The sequence below is a fragment of the Mchenga conophoros genome, linkage group LG9 (genome assembly GCF_057382185.1).
Source record: "Mchenga conophoros isolate Kocher_MC1m ecotype Shallow Benthic linkage group LG9, M_conophoros_male_GT1.1, whole genome shotgun sequence".
NCBI classification, from domain to species: domain Eukaryota; kingdom Metazoa; phylum Chordata; class Actinopteri; order Cichliformes; family Cichlidae; genus Mchenga; species Mchenga conophoros.
In genome coordinates this window covers 25,796,900-25,818,019 of record NC_140534.1, presented here as the reverse complement: position 1 = coordinate 25,818,019, position 21,120 = coordinate 25,796,900, and the positions used below count along the sequence as shown (strand labels likewise).

General features: G+C 39.7%; 3 protein-coding genes and 1 long non-coding RNA gene across 7 annotated transcripts; 3 read left to right on the top strand and 1 right to left on the bottom strand.

Annotated features, from left to right (window-relative positions):
- Window positions 1-809: 809 nt before the first annotated feature.
- ppp1r42 (protein phosphatase 1, regulatory subunit 42) lies at window positions 810-6,201 on the top strand. Of its 2 annotated transcripts, none has more exons than XM_085287241.1 (8): window positions 810-927; window positions 1,628-1,850; window positions 1,935-2,101; window positions 2,188-2,326; window positions 3,169-3,285; window positions 4,863-4,980; window positions 5,155-5,287; window positions 6,068-6,201. In XM_085287241.1, the coding sequence occupies exons 2-8, from the start codon at window positions 1,719-1,721 to the stop codon at window positions 6,090-6,092; spliced, it is 831 nt and encodes a 276-aa protein (XP_085143367.1). In that variant the 5' UTR covers window positions 810-927; window positions 1,628-1,718; the 3' UTR covers window positions 6,093-6,201. The 2 variants fall into 2 exon arrangements, with proteins under 2 accessions (XP_085143367.1, XP_085143368.1); XM_085287242.1 differs by having other exon boundaries at window positions 840-927; window positions 1,795-1,850.
- On the top strand, window positions 6,168-9,773 carry tcf24 (transcription factor 24). Of its 2 annotated transcripts, none has more exons than XM_085287243.1 (3): window positions 6,168-6,278; window positions 8,163-8,597; window positions 8,848-9,773. In XM_085287243.1, the coding sequence occupies exons 1-3, from the start codon at window positions 6,276-6,278 to the stop codon at window positions 8,956-8,958; spliced, it is 549 nt and encodes a 182-aa protein (XP_085143369.1). In that variant the 5' UTR covers window positions 6,168-6,275; the 3' UTR covers window positions 8,959-9,773. The 2 variants fall into 2 exon arrangements, with proteins under 2 accessions (XP_085143369.1, XP_085143370.1); XM_085287244.1 differs by lacking the exon at window positions 6,168-6,278 and adding an exon at window positions 6,454-7,709.
- On the bottom strand, window positions 7,893-21,055 carry mcmdc2 (minichromosome maintenance domain containing 2). 2 transcript variants are annotated; one of them, XM_085287236.1, is made up of 15 exons: window positions 20,696-21,055; window positions 20,489-20,619; window positions 20,346-20,405; window positions 19,947-20,142; window positions 19,732-19,854; window positions 18,529-18,630; window positions 17,314-17,442; window positions 16,939-17,176; window positions 16,117-16,322; window positions 15,875-16,032; window positions 15,358-15,537; window positions 15,145-15,284; window positions 14,632-14,741; window positions 14,248-14,444; window positions 7,893-8,504 (listed from the first exon to the last, which is right to left on the bottom strand). In XM_085287236.1, the coding sequence occupies exons 1-14, from the start codon at window positions 20,790-20,792 to the stop codon at window positions 14,278-14,280; spliced, it is 2,037 nt and encodes a 678-aa protein (XP_085143362.1). In that variant the 5' UTR covers window positions 20,793-21,055; the 3' UTR covers window positions 7,893-8,504; window positions 14,248-14,277. The 2 variants fall into 2 exon arrangements, with proteins under 2 accessions (XP_085143362.1, XP_085143363.1); XM_085287237.1 differs by lacking the exon at window positions 20,346-20,405.
- On the top strand, window positions 10,902-14,558 carry LOC146567406 (uncharacterized). Its single transcript, XR_014893923.1, has 6 exons — window positions 10,902-11,037; window positions 12,324-12,375; window positions 12,598-12,664; window positions 13,127-13,188; window positions 13,834-13,896; window positions 14,310-14,558. It is a non-coding gene; the product is annotated as an uncharacterized LOC146567406 (long non-coding RNA).
- Window positions 21,056-21,120: the final 65 nt, after the last annotated feature.

The window sequence follows — 21,120 nt, the reverse complement described above, 5'->3', positions numbered from 1 at the left end:
ATTGAGTAAGGTTTTTGCAGTCAGTCTATTGACTAGTTTGTATTTTCGCCAAATATTTAAATGTATTACATGTCTGACTGTCAGTGCTGAGGAGGTATTTAAAATATGCACTTCTAAAATAGATTAACCTAATGTTTGGTCTTTCATGATTTAAGAAACATGTTGAACTTGTTGGATATGTAAATATTGTGATTATCACCAGATGGACATTTGTATGCATGACTAAAGCTGCAATAAGAACATTTATGTAAATTCTAATCAAGTCAAATTGTGGGCAGCCAAAAAAAATTAAACGATCCTTTTCAACCGATTTCTAATTCTGAAGTATGTTCCCGTTAGTACAAAAAGGTTTCTGCTTGCATGACTGTGAAAAAGAAACATCGTAAAATAAAATGATTTAAGAAGCGTTTTTAATGTATATGGCACTGCTTTGACAGATAGTTAAAAGCCTGCTGTTGTCCAATAGGCGGCATAGATCTAATGACCACACTAATCAGGAGATGGAAAGAGCAGTTTTGCTGTGAGAATGATTGATCCCGCTTCCTCCCCACCAAGGGCTGCTGCATAAGCAGAGGCAAGTCACTCCTTCAAAGGAAACCCAGGTCATGACAAAATTTAAAGTTTACCGACTTTCCCCTAAAATAAAAACATAAAAAAGCTTTTTTCAATCTGGAAGTTTTACTATCATGTTAGCTGTTCGGGACTTTTCAGTACACTAGTCCCCCAGTTAGCTACTTAATAGCCTACTTCCGCTTCGCTGGTGTTGCGCCAATTTCAGTGACCCGTGGAATTCTGTTGTGTCTCGCGGACGCTACTTCCGTTGTTTCCATAGAAACCATGTTCACGATCTCAAACAAAAAAGCCCAACACGCTTGAAAACTGTGTAGCTATAACATACGTTTTAAACCCCCTTGCCGGCGTTGAAAGGTAGGAGAATGCAGTTAACTATTTATATATTTGATTTTTACACCTGAAGAATATTTAGCGGAAACGTAGAACTTCGTGTTAGATGTAGTTAAGAGGCTAATATTGGGGCTATATTTGTTGTGCTAGCGAAGCTACACAACATAAAAAGGACCCGATTCCTTCCTTTCACTGTTGCTTTGGAGTTTATCCACTTCAGTATGTTACTCCCTGCCCGTATGCACTGCTATAAGCGTGGATTTTCTTTGACAGTGACAAACCGCCGTCCCTGAAAACCCCAGGCCCAGGAGTGTTTGAGTTCAGTTATCGATCAGTGTCTAGTTTTCCTTACACCACCGACCTGAAGCCTTGAGATCAAGCGTGGATGCGACCTGCTGTCACATCACTCTGCTCTTCTCTCCCCAACACTATCTTTTAACTACACGCGTACACAGTTGTATACTTAATACAACCTAAGCTTAATACCTGAGGAAATTAAACTCAAAAAGTATAATTGTATACCTCACGGTCAGGTCATTTTAGTACACAAGCCTTATATAAAAACACAGTGGTCACCTAAAATCATATAATTTTCCATTAGTTATTTCAAACCATGACGTGATTAGGTTTTAGACCATTGAAATTTCTGTACAAGGTTATTACAAATGTAAAAAGAATACTTTTCTGTCAGCAAATATTCAGAGGAAATATTTATATGTTTTAGACACAGCCAACCCATAGTCACTGCTGTGGGCTGAATGCTTGGCTGAAGCTGAAAGGGATCCTCTCTGAAGCCGAGATTGTGACAAGCCAACATGGTACATCTGACCGTAGATCTGATTGCTAAGTCTAGAAAGCACTTCAAAAATAAAAGGGGCCTCTCCTTCCCAGAGTACCTCAAGACACTCACCCACCTCCACTTTTCTAACAAGAATATTGAAGATATTGTAAGTAACCAGCATCTTTAACACTTCTTTAATTCTGTTTTTTCAATTTACTAATTTTAATGCCTAATTTTCTTGATTTTCAAGGGAGATCTTTCAATGTGTACAAACCTCACCGTTCTTTACCTGTATGATAATAACATCACTTACATTGGCAACCTCAGCTTTGCCTCCAACCTCACGCATCTCTATATGCAGAACAACAGCATAACCCATATAGACAATCTGCACAATCTGCAGAACCTCTCTAAACTGTGAGTAAAGTTCAACTGATTGGTGATAAATATATGAAGTGGGAGGTGTGTGTTTGAACATGTATGTTATTTTCGCTGCTCTGCAGGTATCTCGGGGGGAACAGAATTGCTGTGGTGGAGGGCTTAGAGCAGCTCCATCAGCTCAAAGAGCTTCATGTGGAGAATCAAAGACTGACACCGGGGGAAAAGTTGCTCTTTGACCCCAGGACTCTCGACTCCCTCGCTGTATGACCTATTTTTACTCTGTTCGGCTCACTAATAGTATCAGAACAAAACATCTCCCACACTTCCAAATAACTTAAGTTATCCTTGGTTGATTCATTATACGTTTTTAAGCTATCGAAAGACCAGACGAAGGTCTGACATTCCCTTTTCATGCACAAAGATGTGTGTGAGCTGTCAACCCATGTGTAGGTTATCACATCCAGTGAAAGAGAGATCTGAGATTTCCCCTGATCCGTGTAAGAGCAATATTGTGCAGGGTTTGATGATGTCAAAGAGATCTCTGTTGCTCCCTCTGGTCTGACAAATCAGTTGAGTCTGTTTGCTTCGTTTACTGCCCATGCTATGGATAAACACACCAGAAGTCTCAGCTTCTTGTTTGTTTAGATAAATTAAAGAAATTGCTGTGCAAATTTAAAGAGTTCCAGCGTTTTATAAATGAGCCATTGTGAAACTTCTAACCAGGGTGAACATTTTGCAACTGCACCACACACATATATATATGTAAAGACAACATATCCACATGCTTAAGAGTGCTTACAAGTGAATAAAGAGATAAAAGTAAATGTAGTTTGGACCAACTAGTACTGCTTCCTTTAAGCTCTGATATATGGTATTGCAGATATTTTCCTTGGGTGGGTGCAAATGATTTTTGTCTTTTCTTTGGAAGTTGCGTTGCATATTTGAATACCTGTAGTTTAATATCAAGTTGATTTGACCATAAAAAATATGTTTCATATATACGTTATAGTCTAGGATCTGTTTGTAGTAGTCTGTCATTGTACTGACTGTAACATGAACTATTTTCTTTACATTAATATGAATTCTGTAAATTCTTTGTTCAGGAATCTCTGTGTGTCCTGAATATTAATAACAACAACATCGATGATATCAGAGACCTGGCGGTGCTGAAGGAGCTCCAGCATTTTTCTGCTGCAGACAATAAGCTGTGCAGTATTGAGGTAAATATACGTTTTCAGGACTTACTTGATGTCATTCAAGGCTCCTGCTGCAGTGTGACTCAATTAGAAAGTGAGTGCACGTGAAGTCAAAGTAAATACTACCCCTTCACAGCAACTATGCATGCCTGATCAGGTCAGCATTAACATTGTTCCATGGCTTTCTGCACTGATGTGTGAAATGATATGGATAGCGGGGTTGTAAGGAACTAAATCCTGCAAATCCCGCCAGAGCTTCCCAGTCTCCACGACTCGCACAGGGTCAGAATTATTCAACAAATCAGCGAACCATTCCCCCGAGAATTTTCTCACTGACAGCTTCAAACAAGCACAAGTTTCTCCCGTTCCTTGGAAGGTTGATTTTTCCTCTCTGCCTTGGAATCGTCTATTTGATGTCGCAAACCCCCGCTGTATCACTTTATGAGATTTATTAGACTCCCTGACGCTATGATGGCAATGATATCTCTGTTTAAACTCATCTGTTAACTGAAAAAGTTGATGGCTTTATTTGAAAGGGTGTAATTCTTGCTTCTTATTGGCATTTAATAGCAGGATGACGCAATGAAAGCACTTTGTAGTTGACTTTACTACCTTCTTAAAACAGAAGACTTTCTTTGGAGATCGTTGATGCAGGTAATTGTTGTACACGTGTCATTTTTTTTAGCAGATGTCTCCTATAATTTATACAACCCGTCTGCCACTATCGATTGCGCAAAGACAGCCCTCCAAAGGATCAATTTTTTCTTCTGCACCATTTGGTCAGAGTCCAGAGGAAACATTATGGATTTTTAAAATAGATTATGACAGGCAGTCAGCCCGGGTGACAAATGGGGAGCATCTTCTGAGGCAGTTAGCTGTGCGCGGGGCAGAGAGGACAGGGGGAATCGAAGCTCTGGTCAAATACAGGTTCATAACTGGCCCATCATTAGTGGAAGTGAGGGAGCCGGCCAAGCTCAGTGAGCATTCAGCCTCTGCTGTTCTCCACGCCCCGCGTGGGGGGCAATTTGGCGCTGGGCTCCTCTTCAGTGAGGGCCTTCTGAGTGACGGCCCTGACACGATCATTTATCAAAGCCTGGGAGCGCGTGGTGCTCAGGGGTCCCCCTCTGAACTGATTGCGGCTCAAGCTGGAAAAGTGGAAGCGCTTTGGCCAAGACAGGAAGGCAATGAACAATCAGAGCGTGTCCAGAGAGTATTCATATTTCCAGGCTTGGATTAATGTGCCTTTAGATAAACATACAACTGCAGGCTACTCGCTGGAGGAGCCAGCCTCACACTGCCCCAGGAGAAAACTTGTAGTTACATGACACCGGCGACACTGTTTATTAAAACAGACTGATGTGTTGTTTATGCACTTTCTATTGGCCCTTATACTTCATATTACCATTCACTCACACCTTTCTTTTTTTCCCTATGATCATCTGTATAGCAATCATAAGATTGCATTATATCTGTTTTAAACAAACTGGGCTATTGTTTGATGTGTAGACAATAACCTTAGAGACACAGTGTTTCCAGTAGAATAATTAGGGATTCAGACACAACAGATTATAGCAGATTTCCTGCTCTGTGTTTATTTTCAGGAGCTAGAAGATGTGTTCAGCCACTGGCCTCAGCTGTTTCTAATGGATTTGAGTGGAAATCCTGTGTGTAAAAAACCAAAGTACAGAGACCGCCTGATAACCGTGTGCACAAGCCTCGGTAAAATAATAATCATTTGTTTGCTCAGTTCACTTCTAATTTGAAAATACGCTTTCATTATTTTGCTGTGACTTAAATTTAGGAAACACTCTTAAGGATAAAATCAAAACATTCACAATATTTCATTTTATGTTTTTATTTTCAATGTTTGTTTGGTTAAAACATTTCTTATAGAGGCTCTTGATGGAAGGGAGATTAATGACTTAACCAGAGAGTTTCTTATTAACTGGAAAGCATCCAGGGAGGCCAAGAAGAAAAAAAATAATAAGCATGATGTCTGGAGCACTCATCCCTTATTCTCTAACAAGTAAGTTACTTTATTTGTACATTTTTTTTAAAAATCCACCAACCTTGTTTACAGTCATTTTTCCCTCCTGTTTTTGCTATTTAATTCTCCCTTTCGTCTTTGCATGGTCCATTAAGTCACTTCTTTGCTTTAGTAAGGCTACTGTGGATCTGCTAATATGTATAACAATACTGGAAAACCATACTATCAGTTTTTAGATTAATGTGAAAATCACAAAAAAGTCTGAATTGAGTTTTACATAAGTTCATAAGGCCGCTGGGTGACTTCACACCCATGCAAATTTCAGTAGTAGTAGCAGTACTTGGCTTTGTTTATATTTCAGATGAATTTAACATGGGTCAGGATCTGCAGCCTGGTCACAGCCACGCTAACATGCAGAGGTGGAAGCCACAGCAGTCTCTCAGGTCCAGTATCACAGTTTAAAAAAGCCTACATTCGGCACATCTATGTCATGACTTACTAAATTATTTAACTGCAGACTGAATCCAAATCATAAGTAATAACTGCTGATGGTAGGCTGACCCCAATTCTTAAAGTCCCCCCCTGCCTCCAAAAAAAGTGAACATTGCTAGAGAAATTCATATTTTATTGTAAGAGTCAGTTAGTTTTGCTTCATTCTCCTTCCTATCTTTTTTTCTTGAAAACCTGAAAGGAACCATCAGTTTTACTGATTTTACATAAGATTAAAGACATTTCAGTTTAGCCATAAAACAATTATAGAGATAATATTTATTTGTCAGCATTTGATTTTTTTTTCTCTCTCTCTCTCTTATCTTCCAGGGCAGAAAAATTCCAGTTTCTGTAAATACCCTTGATCTTTTAGCTGTCTCATCAGCTGTCTGCAGTCATGTGGTTGCTTTAAGACAAACCTACAAGTGCACCAAAATCTTCACCCACGACTAACCGTGCTTGTGCCTTGTTTATCCATCTTGATTATTATATCTGCAAAACTGCAGGGAACTCAGAGTCACTGCAGCTTCCTTCACCTATGGCATGTTTTTACAGCATATTCTAAAGTGATTTCATTATATTGAAATAATAAGTAACTAAAATTAATAACCATTGTGGGGAAAAAATAAAGACACTTATTTAATGTTTTTTTTACAGCTGTTTTATTGATAATTGCTTTGTGTGAGTGGGGGGGGGGGGGGGGGGTGTCTGTTGGTTTAAATAATTTGTCCAAACCCAAACTGCTAGTTGCAATGCATTTCCTGTGATGTCATTTTTCTTCTAAATGCATGTCAGCAAATAAGTGAACATGGAGATCCAGAGTGGCACAATCTAAATGATCGCTCTGCTTTATTATTACAAGTCTTTACATTATCCAAAACTAACAGCGTGTGCTTCTATTTAAACAGCCGTGATAAATGATTCCGTCCTCTTTTATAACATATAAAGCCACAACGCGGACATATTTGGTCTCATCGTCGTTACTTTGAGTTTTTGGGGAGCCACGTGGGTGCGTAACCCTGAAAGATGCGGGATAATTAGGGAAACAAGCTTACTTAACCTTCCCTTACTTCTCCTTATAATTAGTGGCCCGAAGCAATACTGTTACCCCATCCTTACAAAAACAATGTTTATTAAGAACACTCTGAGGATACACATATTATGAATAATTCCTTTCATTAATTTGCCGACATCTCTGTTTGGAGCCCTGAAAATCAGAGTGATTAATTTATGAGTCTCACAAGAATTTCCTCAACGCCTGCCTGTTGATTGCAGTGCTGGAGTTTATTTATTAGCTGTTCCAATGAGTTTGCAATTCAAGACACTCTGGCAATTCGTCACATGTTTTGCATATCACCTTACCCTTGTCAGTTTGGCTTCATGGTCTATTGCAAATAGTGTTTTGGTAGACCAGCCTTTTGTTTCTGACCTTAAGGAGCATATTTGAGGTAATTGTGACCAAACTTCTCCCCAATGCCACTTTTTTTTTTCTTTTTTCTTTTTGGTGATAGGCTTATGAAGAAAATACAGTGTCAAGTTTGCAGCCAATTAGAGTGGGATACGGCCTGCACATATCGGAGTTGAAGCAAAAGAGAGCCCTGCCTCTGGCGTTGAAAACGAGCCTCTGCTGCCCCCAGACAGAAATAAGTTGGGAAGGGGGAAAGAGCAGCCTTTTCTCCGCTGCGAGCGGGTGTTATGGGTCGAAAGATTAATTACGTCGGAGTGAAATACTTGTCCGCCGCTTTGTGTATCCAATAAATTAAGGGCTCCCGAGACTTACGCACACAGGTGAAGTGTTGGATGTGCGTACACGGGGACTGCGGCGCAGCGTTCCTGCATACTTTATAAGGATAAACTGGACTTTGAAAGGGACCTCTTCTACATTGGCGAGCAAATTCTCCGACCTAACGACGTCTTCTTTGGGTTGCCTTCATGTCGTTTTTTGAGGCAGAGCCGTTGAGAAGTACCAGAGGTAAACTCCCCATCAGACTACCGAACAGATAAAGCTCTCATGCCGGGAAAGACTTGGTTTGGAAATCTTCTGAGCATAAATTTATGTCAGTGCAACTGGACAGCTGTCAGTTATTTGGATTAGGTTTCTTTTTTGTTGTTTTGTTTTTCTTTGATGCTGAAAGATTTTTTTAGACTTGAAGTGTGTTTCCTGTTTTATTTGCAGCATCATACAGTTTGACATTTAATCACAGAACTTAACTTATGGATATAAATAAATGCAAAAGGCAGCAACTTTAATAGTGTAGATAAGTATAAATGTTTAAGTTCAAATTAGAACATTTGCTACAGAACAGCGGACTCAATTAAATATTCAAATTTGTCTGTAAAATGGCTGAAAGTTACAGCTAGAGTTCAAATAAAATGTGCAGCTACAGTGGGCAGGTATAGGCTAACCTAAAACCTCTTCATCCAGGTCAGTAAGTGCACCCCGATGGTTGGAAGACAGACGCTCCGAATGGACAGCGGTAATTGCTCCGGAGCAGTGGTGGATGACAGTCCAGGATCCAGCCCGAGCTCCAGCCCGAGTCCAGACGGTCGTCGTCAGGAGCTCCACCGGGCCAGAGTGCTCCAGAGCGGCGGGATCGGACGCCCGGCAGCAGCGAATGCGGCGAGGGAGAGGAGCCGGGTACAGACGCTGAGGAACGCCTTCCTGGAGCTTCAAAGGACTTTGCCGTCAGTGCCGCCGGACACCAAGCTGTCCAAACTCGACGTGCTGATACTGGCCACCACCTATATTGCCCATCTGACTCGAACTCTGCAGGAAGAAGGCACAGAGGAAGGAGAGGGCACGAAACAAACAGAGGCGTTACACTCACTGAAAGGCGAAGGCTACCTGCACCCGGTGAAGGTCAGTGTTAATAAGCATTAATCACTAGAGATCTAGTTTTGTTTTCAATTCTTCATTAATTGTTTTATTCTAAAATTATTTTGGTGATCATGTTCTGTTAGAAATTTCTCACTTTTTAAAATATAAGAAGTTAGCACAGCCTTTATCCTATAGATGCAGAAAATCCTGTCACACCACCGAGCTCTGCTTTTAGAAATTATTTTAGCAATTTAAATATTTCGATTTATTAGTTTCTGTTTTCCCCCTACAGAAATGGCCAATGCGATCCAGGCTGTACGTTGGAGCAACCGGGCAATTCCTAAACACTTCAAGTCCTTCAGAGTCACAGGATCAAGGCCCATCGTCGTCCACCTCCCAGTAAAATAGGCTTAATTCATTTGTACCGAACAGCTTCGTTTTGTGCATGAGTTCATGCTTTACTTCCGAAGCGGCACATGATTGTAGAATAGCTCCCACTAAAGCACCGCAAATTAGGAAGACCTTGTAAATTAATATATTACGTGAATTTTATTGTATAAATTTTGAGAAAGCATACATTATATTTCTGTGTGTTATTTCGACTAATCCTGCCTGCATTGTGCAGCTCCACACACGTCCCAGGTATATTTACAGAGACTCCTCGGGGCAACGAGCCCGTCATGCTTGAGTGTGCACTTTCAGCTGAGACATTTGCACTAAATGCATGTGTGAATAACTTAACATCTGTCATGTGAAGTGGTCTGTCAGGGAGCCCACAATGCAGGCTCCGAGTCTCATGTTCCTCCTTATTTTTTACATGCATGGGTGTAAATGTGTTTGTGAATAAATTACTTGACAATGAAAGAAGATATGTCTCCAAGGTTTGAACGAAACATTTTAAAGGTGTTCCAATTATTATTATTATTATTATTATTATTATTATTATTATTATTATTATTATTACTGATGGCATTTGCTGGACAGTGATTGTGGTTTTTGTGGTCTCTGAACAGTCACTGTAATTGTGTGGCTGTAGGTTTTAATCAAATCCATCTGTGGTGCTCGATTAAGAATTTGGAGATAACACAAATTTCAAATATAAAGAAACGTTTTAACTTGTCTTGCAGCTGATTTTAGAAATCCGACTGGCTAAAAGGTCTATGTAAACAATAATAATTGGTATTATTTTATCATAAAATATAAAAAAATACGATACATGAATGCATAATTTATAGTGTTAGTAAAAACAATTACAATCCATACAGTTTAAAAGGGATGACTGCTTTCTTATTTCTGATTATTTTTCTTATCACTAACATTTAAAATATTAATACTTCACTATGAATTAAAGTGTTATCATAAGTGTTATAATACCAATTTCTTCACTCAAAATATCTTTATTGGTGACTCTGTTAGACTGATTAATCGGATTTCATGATGTAATTTTTAAAATATTGATAAAGGTATGTGTAAATCCCTTTAGGCTACAATGAAACAAATGACGATATTTCCCTAATTTAGCTAGTGCGGATTAAATAAAAGAAGAGCATAGAAACAGAAATTATGATATATTTTTTATTTATTTATTTATTCATTTTGATTTAATTTGATTTTTTTGCTGTCACATGTCCAGATCATCAAGTTACATACCCCTCTTTGTTTGTTTTTTGTGTTTGTTTGTTTGTTTGTTTTTAAATTCACTTTTATTCATTTGTTTTATGCTCGGCCTTCTGTTCCTTCTTCAGTAATCAGACATATTACACAGGAACGTTCATATACAAGTACATAGAAGTAGTTCCAAATTCAGAGCATCGTACCTTCCTGAAAAAAAACGAAAAGTGGCCATGATTGTACAGCTTCACTAAAAGCTCTAAAGTACCTTATATTAAATGGCAAAATTACCAATAATAATACATTTAATGTAAGTTTTGATGCGCACACACACACACACACACACACACACACACACACACACACACACTTGCTTTGTCTCTTTTCTCTCTCAGATCTATTTTTAACTGAATACAGCGCTGGTATTAGTATGTTTGTTTATTAATTTATTTATTTATTAATTTATTTATTATTCCATTTGCCTCTTGGATGCCCCCCCCACCACACACACACACACACACACACCTTTACATGGGCCCGTGAGCGCATGCCCAGAATGACCATCGGTCAGAATATAGAATGACGACAACTGAACAAAAATCACCACATATGTATATGTCTTTACAGGCCATCATCATTGTTATTAAAACTTTATGCAATACAGTGCATAAATAAGAGCACTTTAGATGTTAAAGAGAAGCTTAAAAAAATGCTTCGCTGTGCACTTCGCATGCTGCACTGCGCAGCCGTGGTGCGTAGAAACAGGAGGTCGGACCGGAAACTCTTCCTCTTCCCCTGGAGATGGCTGCAGAAGGCAGTGCGGCGTTTCAGCTCTTCTCAACATTTAACTTCTTCGCGATTCAACACGTAGGTAAGCAATAGAGACACGCTTGTGTACGTTTGCATAGCTTAAAATGGACCATCAGTCAGCGTGTTTTCAAGATGAATATGAATTTGCTCTTGAAACAGGCCATTAGTCGGTAGCATGAAGCTAGCTAGCTACTCAGCCACGTGGGTGAAAGGAGTACAGCGTAGCTTTCCTCCCCTCGCTTTACTGTTTCTCATCATAGTTAAAACACTAAAAGGTGTTTCATTCCATTTGTATAGTAAAGCTAATCTGGCTCCTGATTTTGAGCATTGCACCAACTCTGTCCTTACAAAAACACGTTAGTGTGTTGGTAATAAAATACAATCGTTTCATGTGGCAGACATTTTTATTTCTCGTCTCCCGGTCCCACGATCTCATTGGTTCCAGTTTACAAATGTGAACACGTTAGGCTCACAAGAAACACGTGGCGTGAAGTATTATTTTGCAGATCTGTGGATGTATGCCTGCGTAAACTAAAAACGAAGCTGAAATGATGGCGAACTTGTATTAGATATTAAGATGGGGAATTTTATAAGTTTAAAGAGTCGTATAAGGGCTTAAAGACAAACTTCTGGTTACTTCTGGTTTCTTGGTTGCCTAAAAGCAAGTGATAGCATATTTAAAAAGTTTGCATTTGCACCTCAAATGTAATATTGGGGATTTGTCTTCCTTCGCCACCTTTGTTCATTGGTGTGCATGTCTCGTTATAATAGACAGGTCTCATCCCTGAAGTAAAGTAATAAATCATTTTTCTGGACTCACTGTCATTCAGCATCTTACTGAACGCTACGTCTAATCTTGTCAAGGGGTCACCAGAAGAGCTGCTGGTCAGGGAATTACCACCTCTCATTAGTTTACTGGGGAAAGTCATCAAGGCCCCAATGAAGACATAAGGTCATGGCAGAGGTCGTGACCTGTTGTTGAACCCATTCTCAGACATGCGGTGTTAGCCATGCTCCTGGGCTGTGTTATTTTGCAACCTTTGACCTTCAGGTGATCAGTCATCTGTTCTCGCTGTATTGGCTTTTCTTTCAGTACATTTTACTTATTCAAGCTGAAAATCAATATCCCATCACTCCTGAGAGCAATTAGTTGCAAGGTTTGGAAAAGATGCAGTGACAGACTTTCACTGATCTTGAGAGGTGGTTGGGGTGTATTTCTGTTGAAAGGGAGTAACTACTTGATTTAAAAACTTAAAGTTAGAGCGAACTATTAGGCTGGTCCTTAATAAAACCAAAAGATCATACTAAACTAACTCATTTTTTATTTTATTATTTTTTTTTTTTCAGATGCTATGCTGCTGCAAATAACCTGATGTCTTCACTGTGTTGACCCTTTAAGGTGAGAGCTGAAATATTTGACCATATTTAAGTTTTGTGTAACTGTAGCTCAGTCCAGCTGCTGGAATAGTGATGAGATCACATTTTTGCCGTTTACCCGTCAGACAATAACATGGTGAAACTGTGACTAACTGAATAGCCAGCATAACATCAGACAGCCTCATATTTGATTTGTATGAAGAGATTTTCAGGAAGTTCATGTCAGTGGTTTATTTTGCTTCAGGTCTCATGCTGTGGTTGCAGGAGAGGCACGAGATGCCTAATCCTTTGTCTCCTTTCCCTGAGGACAGGTTAGTGGTTTCACAACAGTAAAATGGAAAAATGAGTAACTGCAGTAATTGTTGCAAATCTTGTCTGCTCATACTGATTCAGTGGTTAAAATGATTCCCAAACAACAAGTTATATTAATTTGCTTTGCGGCAGCTATTCTATAGCTGCAGCTGGAATAGTGATGAGTTCACTTCTTTCGCCGTTTACCCATCAGACAATTAAGTGGTGAGATTTGGGACTACTGAATTACCAGCTGCAGCCTTTGTGTCACATAGTTTACCCCAGTTTTTATTTAATACAGTAATAGTTTCACACATAGCCAGAAAATTTCATCTTGCCAAACTTGGCATTTACTTTCCATTTAGAAATTTTGTTCTTTTGTTAATCTGATTTCAGTTGACCTCTGAAATTCTTCAGTTTTGAGCCTATTATTTCTACATTACCTGTATCTAAAATTACACTGTGTATTGTTAATTCTGCAGATAAACAGCAGCAGCAGTAATGGAGCTACGCAGTGACTGGCAGTGATTTCATGCCTTTCCTGGTAAGTAAAGCCAGTAGTAGACTGGTGTATTCAGGAGCTGGTATTCTAATAGCCCTTTTCCTCTAGTACCTACTTGGCACGCCTTGGCTAGACTGGGATTTTAGGGGTTTCCATTACGTGGTAGTACCTGGGATCAGGTACATTTTTAGTACCTACCCAGCTGGGTTTCCAGTCCAAAAATATGACGTCAACAGACAGAATACCACTAATTGGCCAGTTAGTAGTGTCACTCAGTAAGTCAAGAAAGTGACTTCTTCCATTTTTGAAACCTGGCAATGACAGAAATGGCTTCATAGGAACAAACATTGTGGTGTTTCTGTCACATACAGATGTCGTTACTGGACTTTCAGATGCGTTGCTATAACGACTGCAAGCACATTTTAGGACTCAATTGTAATGGAAAGCGTCTGAAACAGAGTCTAGTTGAGCTGAGTAGTTACTAGTGTAAAAGAGGCATAAATTGCCAGCTTACTTCACTGGTATGTCTGCTGATGTAACTTGTAATGATGAGTTCACTTTTTCGCCGTTTACCCATCAGACCAAAATGGGCTGCTGAGAATGTGACTAACTGAACTTAAAATTACTTTTAAACCCACATAAATCATTTATTCTCATTTGACTGACTATATACTGTATATTTGTTAGATGTGCAAGGTTTCGGAAACACTTGAATGACTTGGGAGTACACAGAGTGGCCACAATTGAAAGGTAAGTAACAGGTTCTAGCTCTGTCACTTTGGTTTTTCAGACCTGCACATGCCACATTGAGCTCAGTTTTTTCCCCCCCCTTCGTGCTTACAATTTAAAAATGGATAGTTGTTTTCTTTTTTTATTTGATATGCACAATTGGTGGGGGGATTTGTCTGCAAGAAAAAATATCTTAAGTGTATTTTGGTTATTTAATCTTGGATGCAATATTTTTAAACATGTACTGGATTCAGATTTTGGGTAATCCATCTTTTTATCTGCATTCAGCACGTATTTATTTGTTTGGTTGTATTTGATCAGCGTACAGATTTGAAATGTAAAAATAAAGGAGTTTAATCTTGTGTTGCCTACCTGCATTTTGTTAAACAACCTAGAGAGGCTTCACTCTTCTGTAATGTATGTGTCTGCTCCAGGTGCGTTGGTGTAGATGAACCGTAAGATAAGCTGATGGAGCTCATCCAGAGCAGCGTCTCGCTTGCACAAATCATCTACATCTCCCAGGTCACAAGGAAACACTGGATCGGGTGGAATAATGAGAGCAGAGGCGCCTGTATGAAGAAGAGAAAATCCTGAATATATTGTATATTATATTGGTGTTTGATGCTTTATTATCTTGAGTGTTATATATTGATCAATAAAATGAACCATGCTTATGAACAGAACCATCGAGTAATGTCATTAAATTGCTAAATATCTACCTTTTAGTGTTATGAGGTGTAAAAATGAAATAAATACCATGCTTGAGTGAGACTGAGCTTTCACAAAGGAGTACAGCGATCACAGCATCCTGCTCTAGTACTTGAGTTCTGAGACATAGCTTGCAATGGGCCTCAGCCAAAGAGATCCTGTGACAAAATGAATATACAGTGTGAATGTCTGCCTCTGTATTCAGTAAGACCTTTCTAATACACTGTAGGACAAGTAATCAATAAAAATGTTACATTTAAAATGTAAATGGATAAATCAAGACTGGCTGTGTATGGACAGTATAATGTGGCCTGCCCTGTTTGGCCTTCTCACTGAGAACATTTATTTTCATAGTTTTAGCTGAACATAAAACGTGTCACCACAGTGGGAAAGATTTGTAAACATTTGTCAAAGTTGCATGAAAAATGGTCATCTACGAGCAGCAATAGAGTGGGCTTGCACCACCTGGTGGATGAAGTTGACATTACAGCAGACTTTGACCTCTGCAGTTTAATATGCAGAAAGCAGAGATTGAATGTAAAAAGCCATTAAAGCACTTACAGCAGCTTGATAGAGGCCACAGACATGTTGACACCCTGACCCTGTGATCGCACTCTACGGCTCGCCATGTAGTAACCATGGATTATTTTCTCTGCTGCAGGGCTGAGCTCCACTTGCAAACCTTGTGCATGGGCCACCAGCTGAAGAATATAATAGTATATTAGCAATATAACATAATTTATAATATAATAGTAATAGAACATGTTTGTTAACCTCATGATAGTCTTCAGTGGAAAACTCCCAGCAGGGTGGGTCATGGGGTTTTCCAGACTGTACTGCATGCTGGAGGGTGTGGACAGTCTGGGCAAGCAGGGCCTGCTCTCCAACCCTGTCTCTACACTCAATGACAAGGCCAAAGGCATCTGCCAACTGAGCTGGTACAGCACCCATCTCCTGCTCACAGTAAAGAAAGCTGTCAATAAACCTTTATTTTAATGGTTACATTTCATTATTTACCCCTTGCCTACAAAAAGAGCAACACAAAGCACTGATTATTCTCAAGGGTTCTGCTGTGAAGTATAATTGCCTGGGCAGGGCACTTCCTTCAAGAGCACTAAATTGTCTCAATTTCCTGTTTTGCCTGTAGCACCAACAAACAGCATCTAAGCTGAAGGAAAGGGGCCTTTTTTTAAAAACTGTGTAATAGGCAAAATAAGTTACAAACATAAATCTAAACTTAGACCCAGTAAAGCACATTCATACAACAATAACTTGATGGAACTGAACTCACTGCTGCTCCCAGTGCGCCACAGTCTGCCCTCCCAGATCGACGGGAGGAGTCTGTGGCGGCCCAGAAGCTACACTGGACTGGAAAGGAAAGCTGCTGGTCTGCATCCTCACCATATTTCTTTCCAGGGATGAACACTGATAGTGTGCGGGTCTCCATAACTGGAAAAATTTTTGTTTAAAAAAGATTCATGATTTTTATAGCTGACATCCTTTTAAGGTTATTGCAGCACTTACATTCGTTACCTGACTTAATGGAATCCAACTTGTCCTTTCTGTAATAGCTCAGATCTCCCAACAGGCAAACACCCCCAGTGGCTAGCAGGACAGAACCAGCATGGATGTTAGCAGTACCTGCCCCATGTTCATCCCGGGACAGGCATGCGAACATCTCCCCCGTGGCCTGATGCCTGATCCCACGATAGGCCAAACTCAAGCTGTATGTCATCAATCTAGCACAAAAGGATAAGATGATGGATGGATAACGAGGACGATTTGATCACAAGTGTGGTACCTAGTGGGTCCATTTAGGTAAATGGACTGGTTCTTAAATAGCACTTTTCTATTCTACTTGAGCACTCATAACGCAAGCATGTGGTTACACACTGCTGTGTGATGGTGTGTGACCAAGCTCGTGCCCAGCATGAGGAGGAGGTGCCAGGGCTGTTGTGGCTGTTCATGGTCCTTCCACATGTTACTGAGGTCGTGGTTTGTTAATTAACAAATTGTTAAATTGCCATTATGTCTTCTTTCTTAAGACTTCAATCCTCCAGTCCAATAAACGAGACCAAACAAGAGTAAATAGCAGAAAAAGCTGTTTGGCATTGGCAGATAAGATTTGGCAAGTTTTTATGGGCACAACCCACAAATGCATTTCCTTACAAACGTGGCACCATTTAAGGGGAAATAAACAGGCTTTCCAACAGTGTAAGATTTATCGCCAAGAATCATTGTTACAACACAGACATAATTGATCAAACACAAAATTTCCTTACTTTTTGTTCTAAGTATACATCCCTGTTTAGGACGCAGTAGGTTTCAGGATTCAGATCATTTAAATTTGTTTACCTGTCGAGTATAAGCGTGTCAGTGGTGACAACAAGAAGATCCAAGTTGTGAAACGTGTCCTTTTCATCTATTCTGGTCTGCACCAAGCTAAGCAGCAAGCTCAGCTTCAGAGTGTCGTACAAGCCTAGAGGAGCCACGTCCAACCCAAAGCAGTGAGCTACAATTGCGGAGAACCTCCATGGAGACGAGGCCGTTCCCTTCAACAGCTCCTGGAAGCGGGCGCTGACTTTACAGTCACCTGTAAGTTGAGTTGTAAAAGATGGTCTTTTACTACAATTAAAAAATATAAAACCTGAGACTTCACTGTATGAAGACAAATTTAATATATCTGCTATTCATTCTGTAATTTTAATGGGAGATAATTCACAGGCTTACACACTGGTTCCCACGGCTGGACACTATTTGCCTCCACACTCCAGGTAATGTTGGGCCACTGGTGCACATGTGCAGGAATGCCCAACACCCGGTAATATCGCCCGATTCTCATGGAGTTACACAGCTCGTCTACATGAGATGGGGAAACAAAGCATTAACACTCAAAGGAGTTGTTCTCGGCTGCCCGGTGATTACTAAAGAAACATGCATGCCACCTACAAGCCACTGCCAAGAGAAACAGAGTGAGGACTTCAGAACAAAGATTTCACTGTGTGCGAACTGCACAGCCAGCTAATGAGTGTTCTTTGCACTTATTAACATATATGTTTAGTAACGGGAGCTCGCTGTATTGAATTCCTCCACAGGACTGGGTCAACAGAATATGTTAATCCTGCTGCAGAGATTTGCTAAGCTCTCAGGGGTGCTGGCGGGACAATGTTATTCGAGGGGACAGAAACACTTAATATCCAACCATGAGGCACCGTGCTCAGCCGGCTGCACTAAAATCTATTTATTTGAACTCTCCCCCACCAAGTTTGTGTTTCAAAGCGAACCTCGTTTAACAAGCCAGAGAAAATTAATGGCAAACCTCAATACATTTGACTGTAAATATAAGCCATTATAACCACATTTCTCAAGAGTAATGGATTAAGAGCTTATTTTCCAAACAAAACAATAAACTTGCATTTTGAGGATATTAATCTGCAGTGCAGTTTGATTTTAAATGCTTCAGTTTACAAATGAAAACCAAGGAAAAAGGATTAATCACCTTACAGAGTGGGGGTAAATGACTGTTAGTCTTTTCAAATAACAAGCTATTTGGTTTTCTGCTGCGTGGTTCAGATGTTTTATAGCGAAGATATGTTTTTGTTACGGAGCTGTTCTCTGAATCAAAAAGCCAAGGTGCACAAAGTCCTGTTTGAACCAGCAGATCAGTGCTGACCTTCACGAAGGAGCCGTCACACTCAGTACTGTTGGTGTTATGATTTGTATCGTCTGTTTTAGGATTAGGCTACTCTGATGTAAACGTTGGGTAATGGATTGTGTTTCTGCTCTTGGGTATTATTAAGTGTGATCATGATGTATTGTAATGCATGCTAGTGCATATTTTTCATCTTCTGCCACTGCCTTCACCACTCCCAAAAAAAGCTATGAGTTTTCTTCTCCGTTATTCACGCTGCTAAAACAGTTGCACACTGCAGACTGTAGACATACCTCTGAGAAACAGGGTAACAGACTGGTATCTCATTGAGCTTTGCTCGTGGCCTCTTAGAACATCCAGTGCTTTGACATGGATCAGCTCCACCAGCTGCTTGTCTATACCCAAAAAAACACACATACATAATTACTGTGCAAAAGTCTGGAGCCACTTTATATATTGCAAGGAAAATGGGAAATAGGCACAATGATTTACTGAAACATGGGTAAGCATACATTAGAAATACAGCATATTAAGCAGCAACAAATTTCTTATAATTCCAGACAGATCACAGCCTGGAATCTCTTAGGCAGCTTTCTTGTCATTTCTTTAAGTAGTCTTCAGGATTAGTTCTCCAGGCTTCCTGATGGACATTCAAAGCGCTTCTTTGGATGATGGCTGCATTTCTGTTCCATTTTCTCTCAAGATGATGCCACACTGCTTCAATCATTTTGAGGACCAGGTTCTGGAGAGACCAATCTATGACTGGCAGTTTATTTGGGATCATTGCCATGTTAAAGAATGAAACAGCTGCCAGTGAGATGGGTTCCAGATGCCACTGCATGGTGGAATAAAGTCCGATGTAACTTTTCAGTATTTATAATTGCTTAAATTTGATAAGATCCCCAACACTACTGGCTGAAATGTAGCACCAAACCATGACATAGCCTCCACCGTGTTATTGTGGCTGTTTTCAGCTGATTTTGTTGATGCAAAAATACTATTTTATATCTTTCAAACTGTGTTATTGCTGCATTTTTCATAGATTCACTTAAAAAATGAATAAAAATTGTGTTTTTGTAAAAGGCTGCCAGTAACATAGTGTGTAAAGATAAATTTAAAATTGGTTTATTACCAAGTTTTGTTGTATGTGTATACAGGACGTGACCCAATATACTTGAATGATTTATAGTTCAGTGTTAGGTGATTTAACAAACAGAAAACAAACAAAACAACATTCCTATGAAAATGGACAGATACAAGTATGGACCTTAAACTGAGTGAAAAAGCAGCCAATGTCCAAAGAAAATCTTTGAAAGACCTTCAGAGAGCACAAGCAAAAAAAAAAAAAAAAAAAAAAAAAAAAAAAAAATCACAAGAATGTCTGGCTCACTGGAAGCAAAACATAAAAAAATGAGGGGTTGACCTGATATTTTTGCAGTAGTAATATGTTAAAATCAAACCTTACAACGCACTGCAGCATTCTGAATCAATAGTACCTCCTAAAACTCTAAACTTCACATCCTCTTTCAATTGGGAGCTGCACATCATGCAGCTGAAGTCGTTTCTCACTGTGGCCGACTCTGTTGCTCCGGGTGCGTGCACTCGAATGTGGTGAAAACCTACAAGCAGCATCACAGAAATGAGAATTTATATACTGCATTTGTCTTAGTCTGACTTAAAAACCACAGAGTATGTGTATGTACTGCAGTACCTGTAGAGCAGGGGCAGTCATCATCAGTGCAGAGGAACCTCGCCCCCTGGGTGTACTTTGTGACCCTTGTCATGGAAATGACCAGGCCCTCCATGGAGACAGGCCTCAAAGGGCGACATAAACGAGGAAAACTGGAAAGGTCCAGTGTGTACTCGGGGAATGGAGGCAGGTGTGTGAACTTCAAAATAACATTCACCTCAAAAGAAACACACACACATTGTTAGAGGACAGAGGCATCATCTGATTTATTACACTAGGAAAAGCCCAGGTGTATTAATGAGGGCTGCATTCCCTTTAGGAGTCATTGTTTACTGGGACAGTAAACGGAAACGAGCCCTTCACTTGTGGATTTATACAAAACACAGTATTGTTTCGGTGAAAGGGGAAGCGGTTGTTTACCTGACTCTCCATGTGTATTTTTTCAATAAGTGAAAGGGTCTTTATAGCCAGGAAACAAACCTAAATGAGGAATTGGTTAAATATAGTTAAGCTGACAGCAAAAGTGTAGCTACGTTTCATTTTTGCCCACAGTTTTCACTTACAGACTGAAACAAAGCCGTGGCTTTCAGGGGGTCATGGAGAACACAGTCCCCCAGTACAGGATCCAGCTCCAGCACATCGGCCGGATTAACACCTATACAAAACCTGTACACCGCCTCGGTCTGCTGTGTGCCTGAAAATGACCGTTAGCAAAGTTAAAAACTCGGTGATTTTAGCTGTCATGGCTGCCGTGGAGCGGAACCTCATACCGTTAAAATGTTTGCAGTTTTCGCCAAGTTTCTTAAGACCACCGCTTCTGTCTAAGTACACCAAAACCGATTCTTTCAGCGATAAAATGTCAGCCATTTTTAAAAACAAATTATATCATGAAGACGTTTAATGTTTAGTTGAGGTTAGCCCGGGTTCAGCGGGGGGAGCTAACTTCAACAAAATGTGACGTAATAATTTTTAAAAAAAAATTTATAACTGTACATACAGAAAAACTAAAATATATATAGTTTCGGTTTCCGGCTATAAAGAAAATATTTTAAGGAAAATTATGGAACTTCTTGTTTTGTTAAGAAAATTTCATAAATTGGTTTCCATAATGCGAAAATTTGTCAGTTCAGTGGTTTCTAATTGACGTTATTGCTTAATATTAATTTATAGCAAATTTAAAATACACACTTTTATG

Bases quoted from the DNA above. Each gene is read 5' to 3' on its own strand.
- mcmdc2 (XM_085287236.1), bottom strand. From the start codon at position 20,792: ATGGCTGACATTTTATCGCTGAAAGAATCGGTTTTGGTGTACTTAGAC. The intron at 20,406-20,488 runs GTAAGTGAAAAC...TTCCTCATTTAG, and splicing joins CCACGGCTTTGTTTCAGTCT to GTTTGTTTCCTGGCTATAAA. The intron at 14,445-14,631 runs GTATTTATTTCA...TTCTTCATACAG, and splicing joins CTCAGTCTCACTCAAGCATG to GCGCCTCTGCTCTCATTATT.
- tcf24 (XM_085287243.1), top strand. The intron at 8,598-8,847 runs GTCAGTGTTAAT...TTCCCCCTACAG, and splicing joins GCTACCTGCACCCGGTGAAG to AAATGGCCAATGCGATCCAG.
- ppp1r42 (XM_085287241.1), top strand. From the start codon at position 1,719: ATGGTACATCTGACCGTAGATCTGATTGCTAAGTCTAGAAAGCACTTC. The intron at 2,102-2,187 runs GTGAGTAAAGTT...GCTGCTCTGCAG, and splicing joins CTGCAGAACCTCTCTAAACT to GTATCTCGGGGGGAACAGAA. The intron at 2,327-3,168 runs GTATGACCTATT...TTCTTTGTTCAG, and splicing joins GGACTCTCGACTCCCTCGCT to GAATCTCTGTGTGTCCTGAA.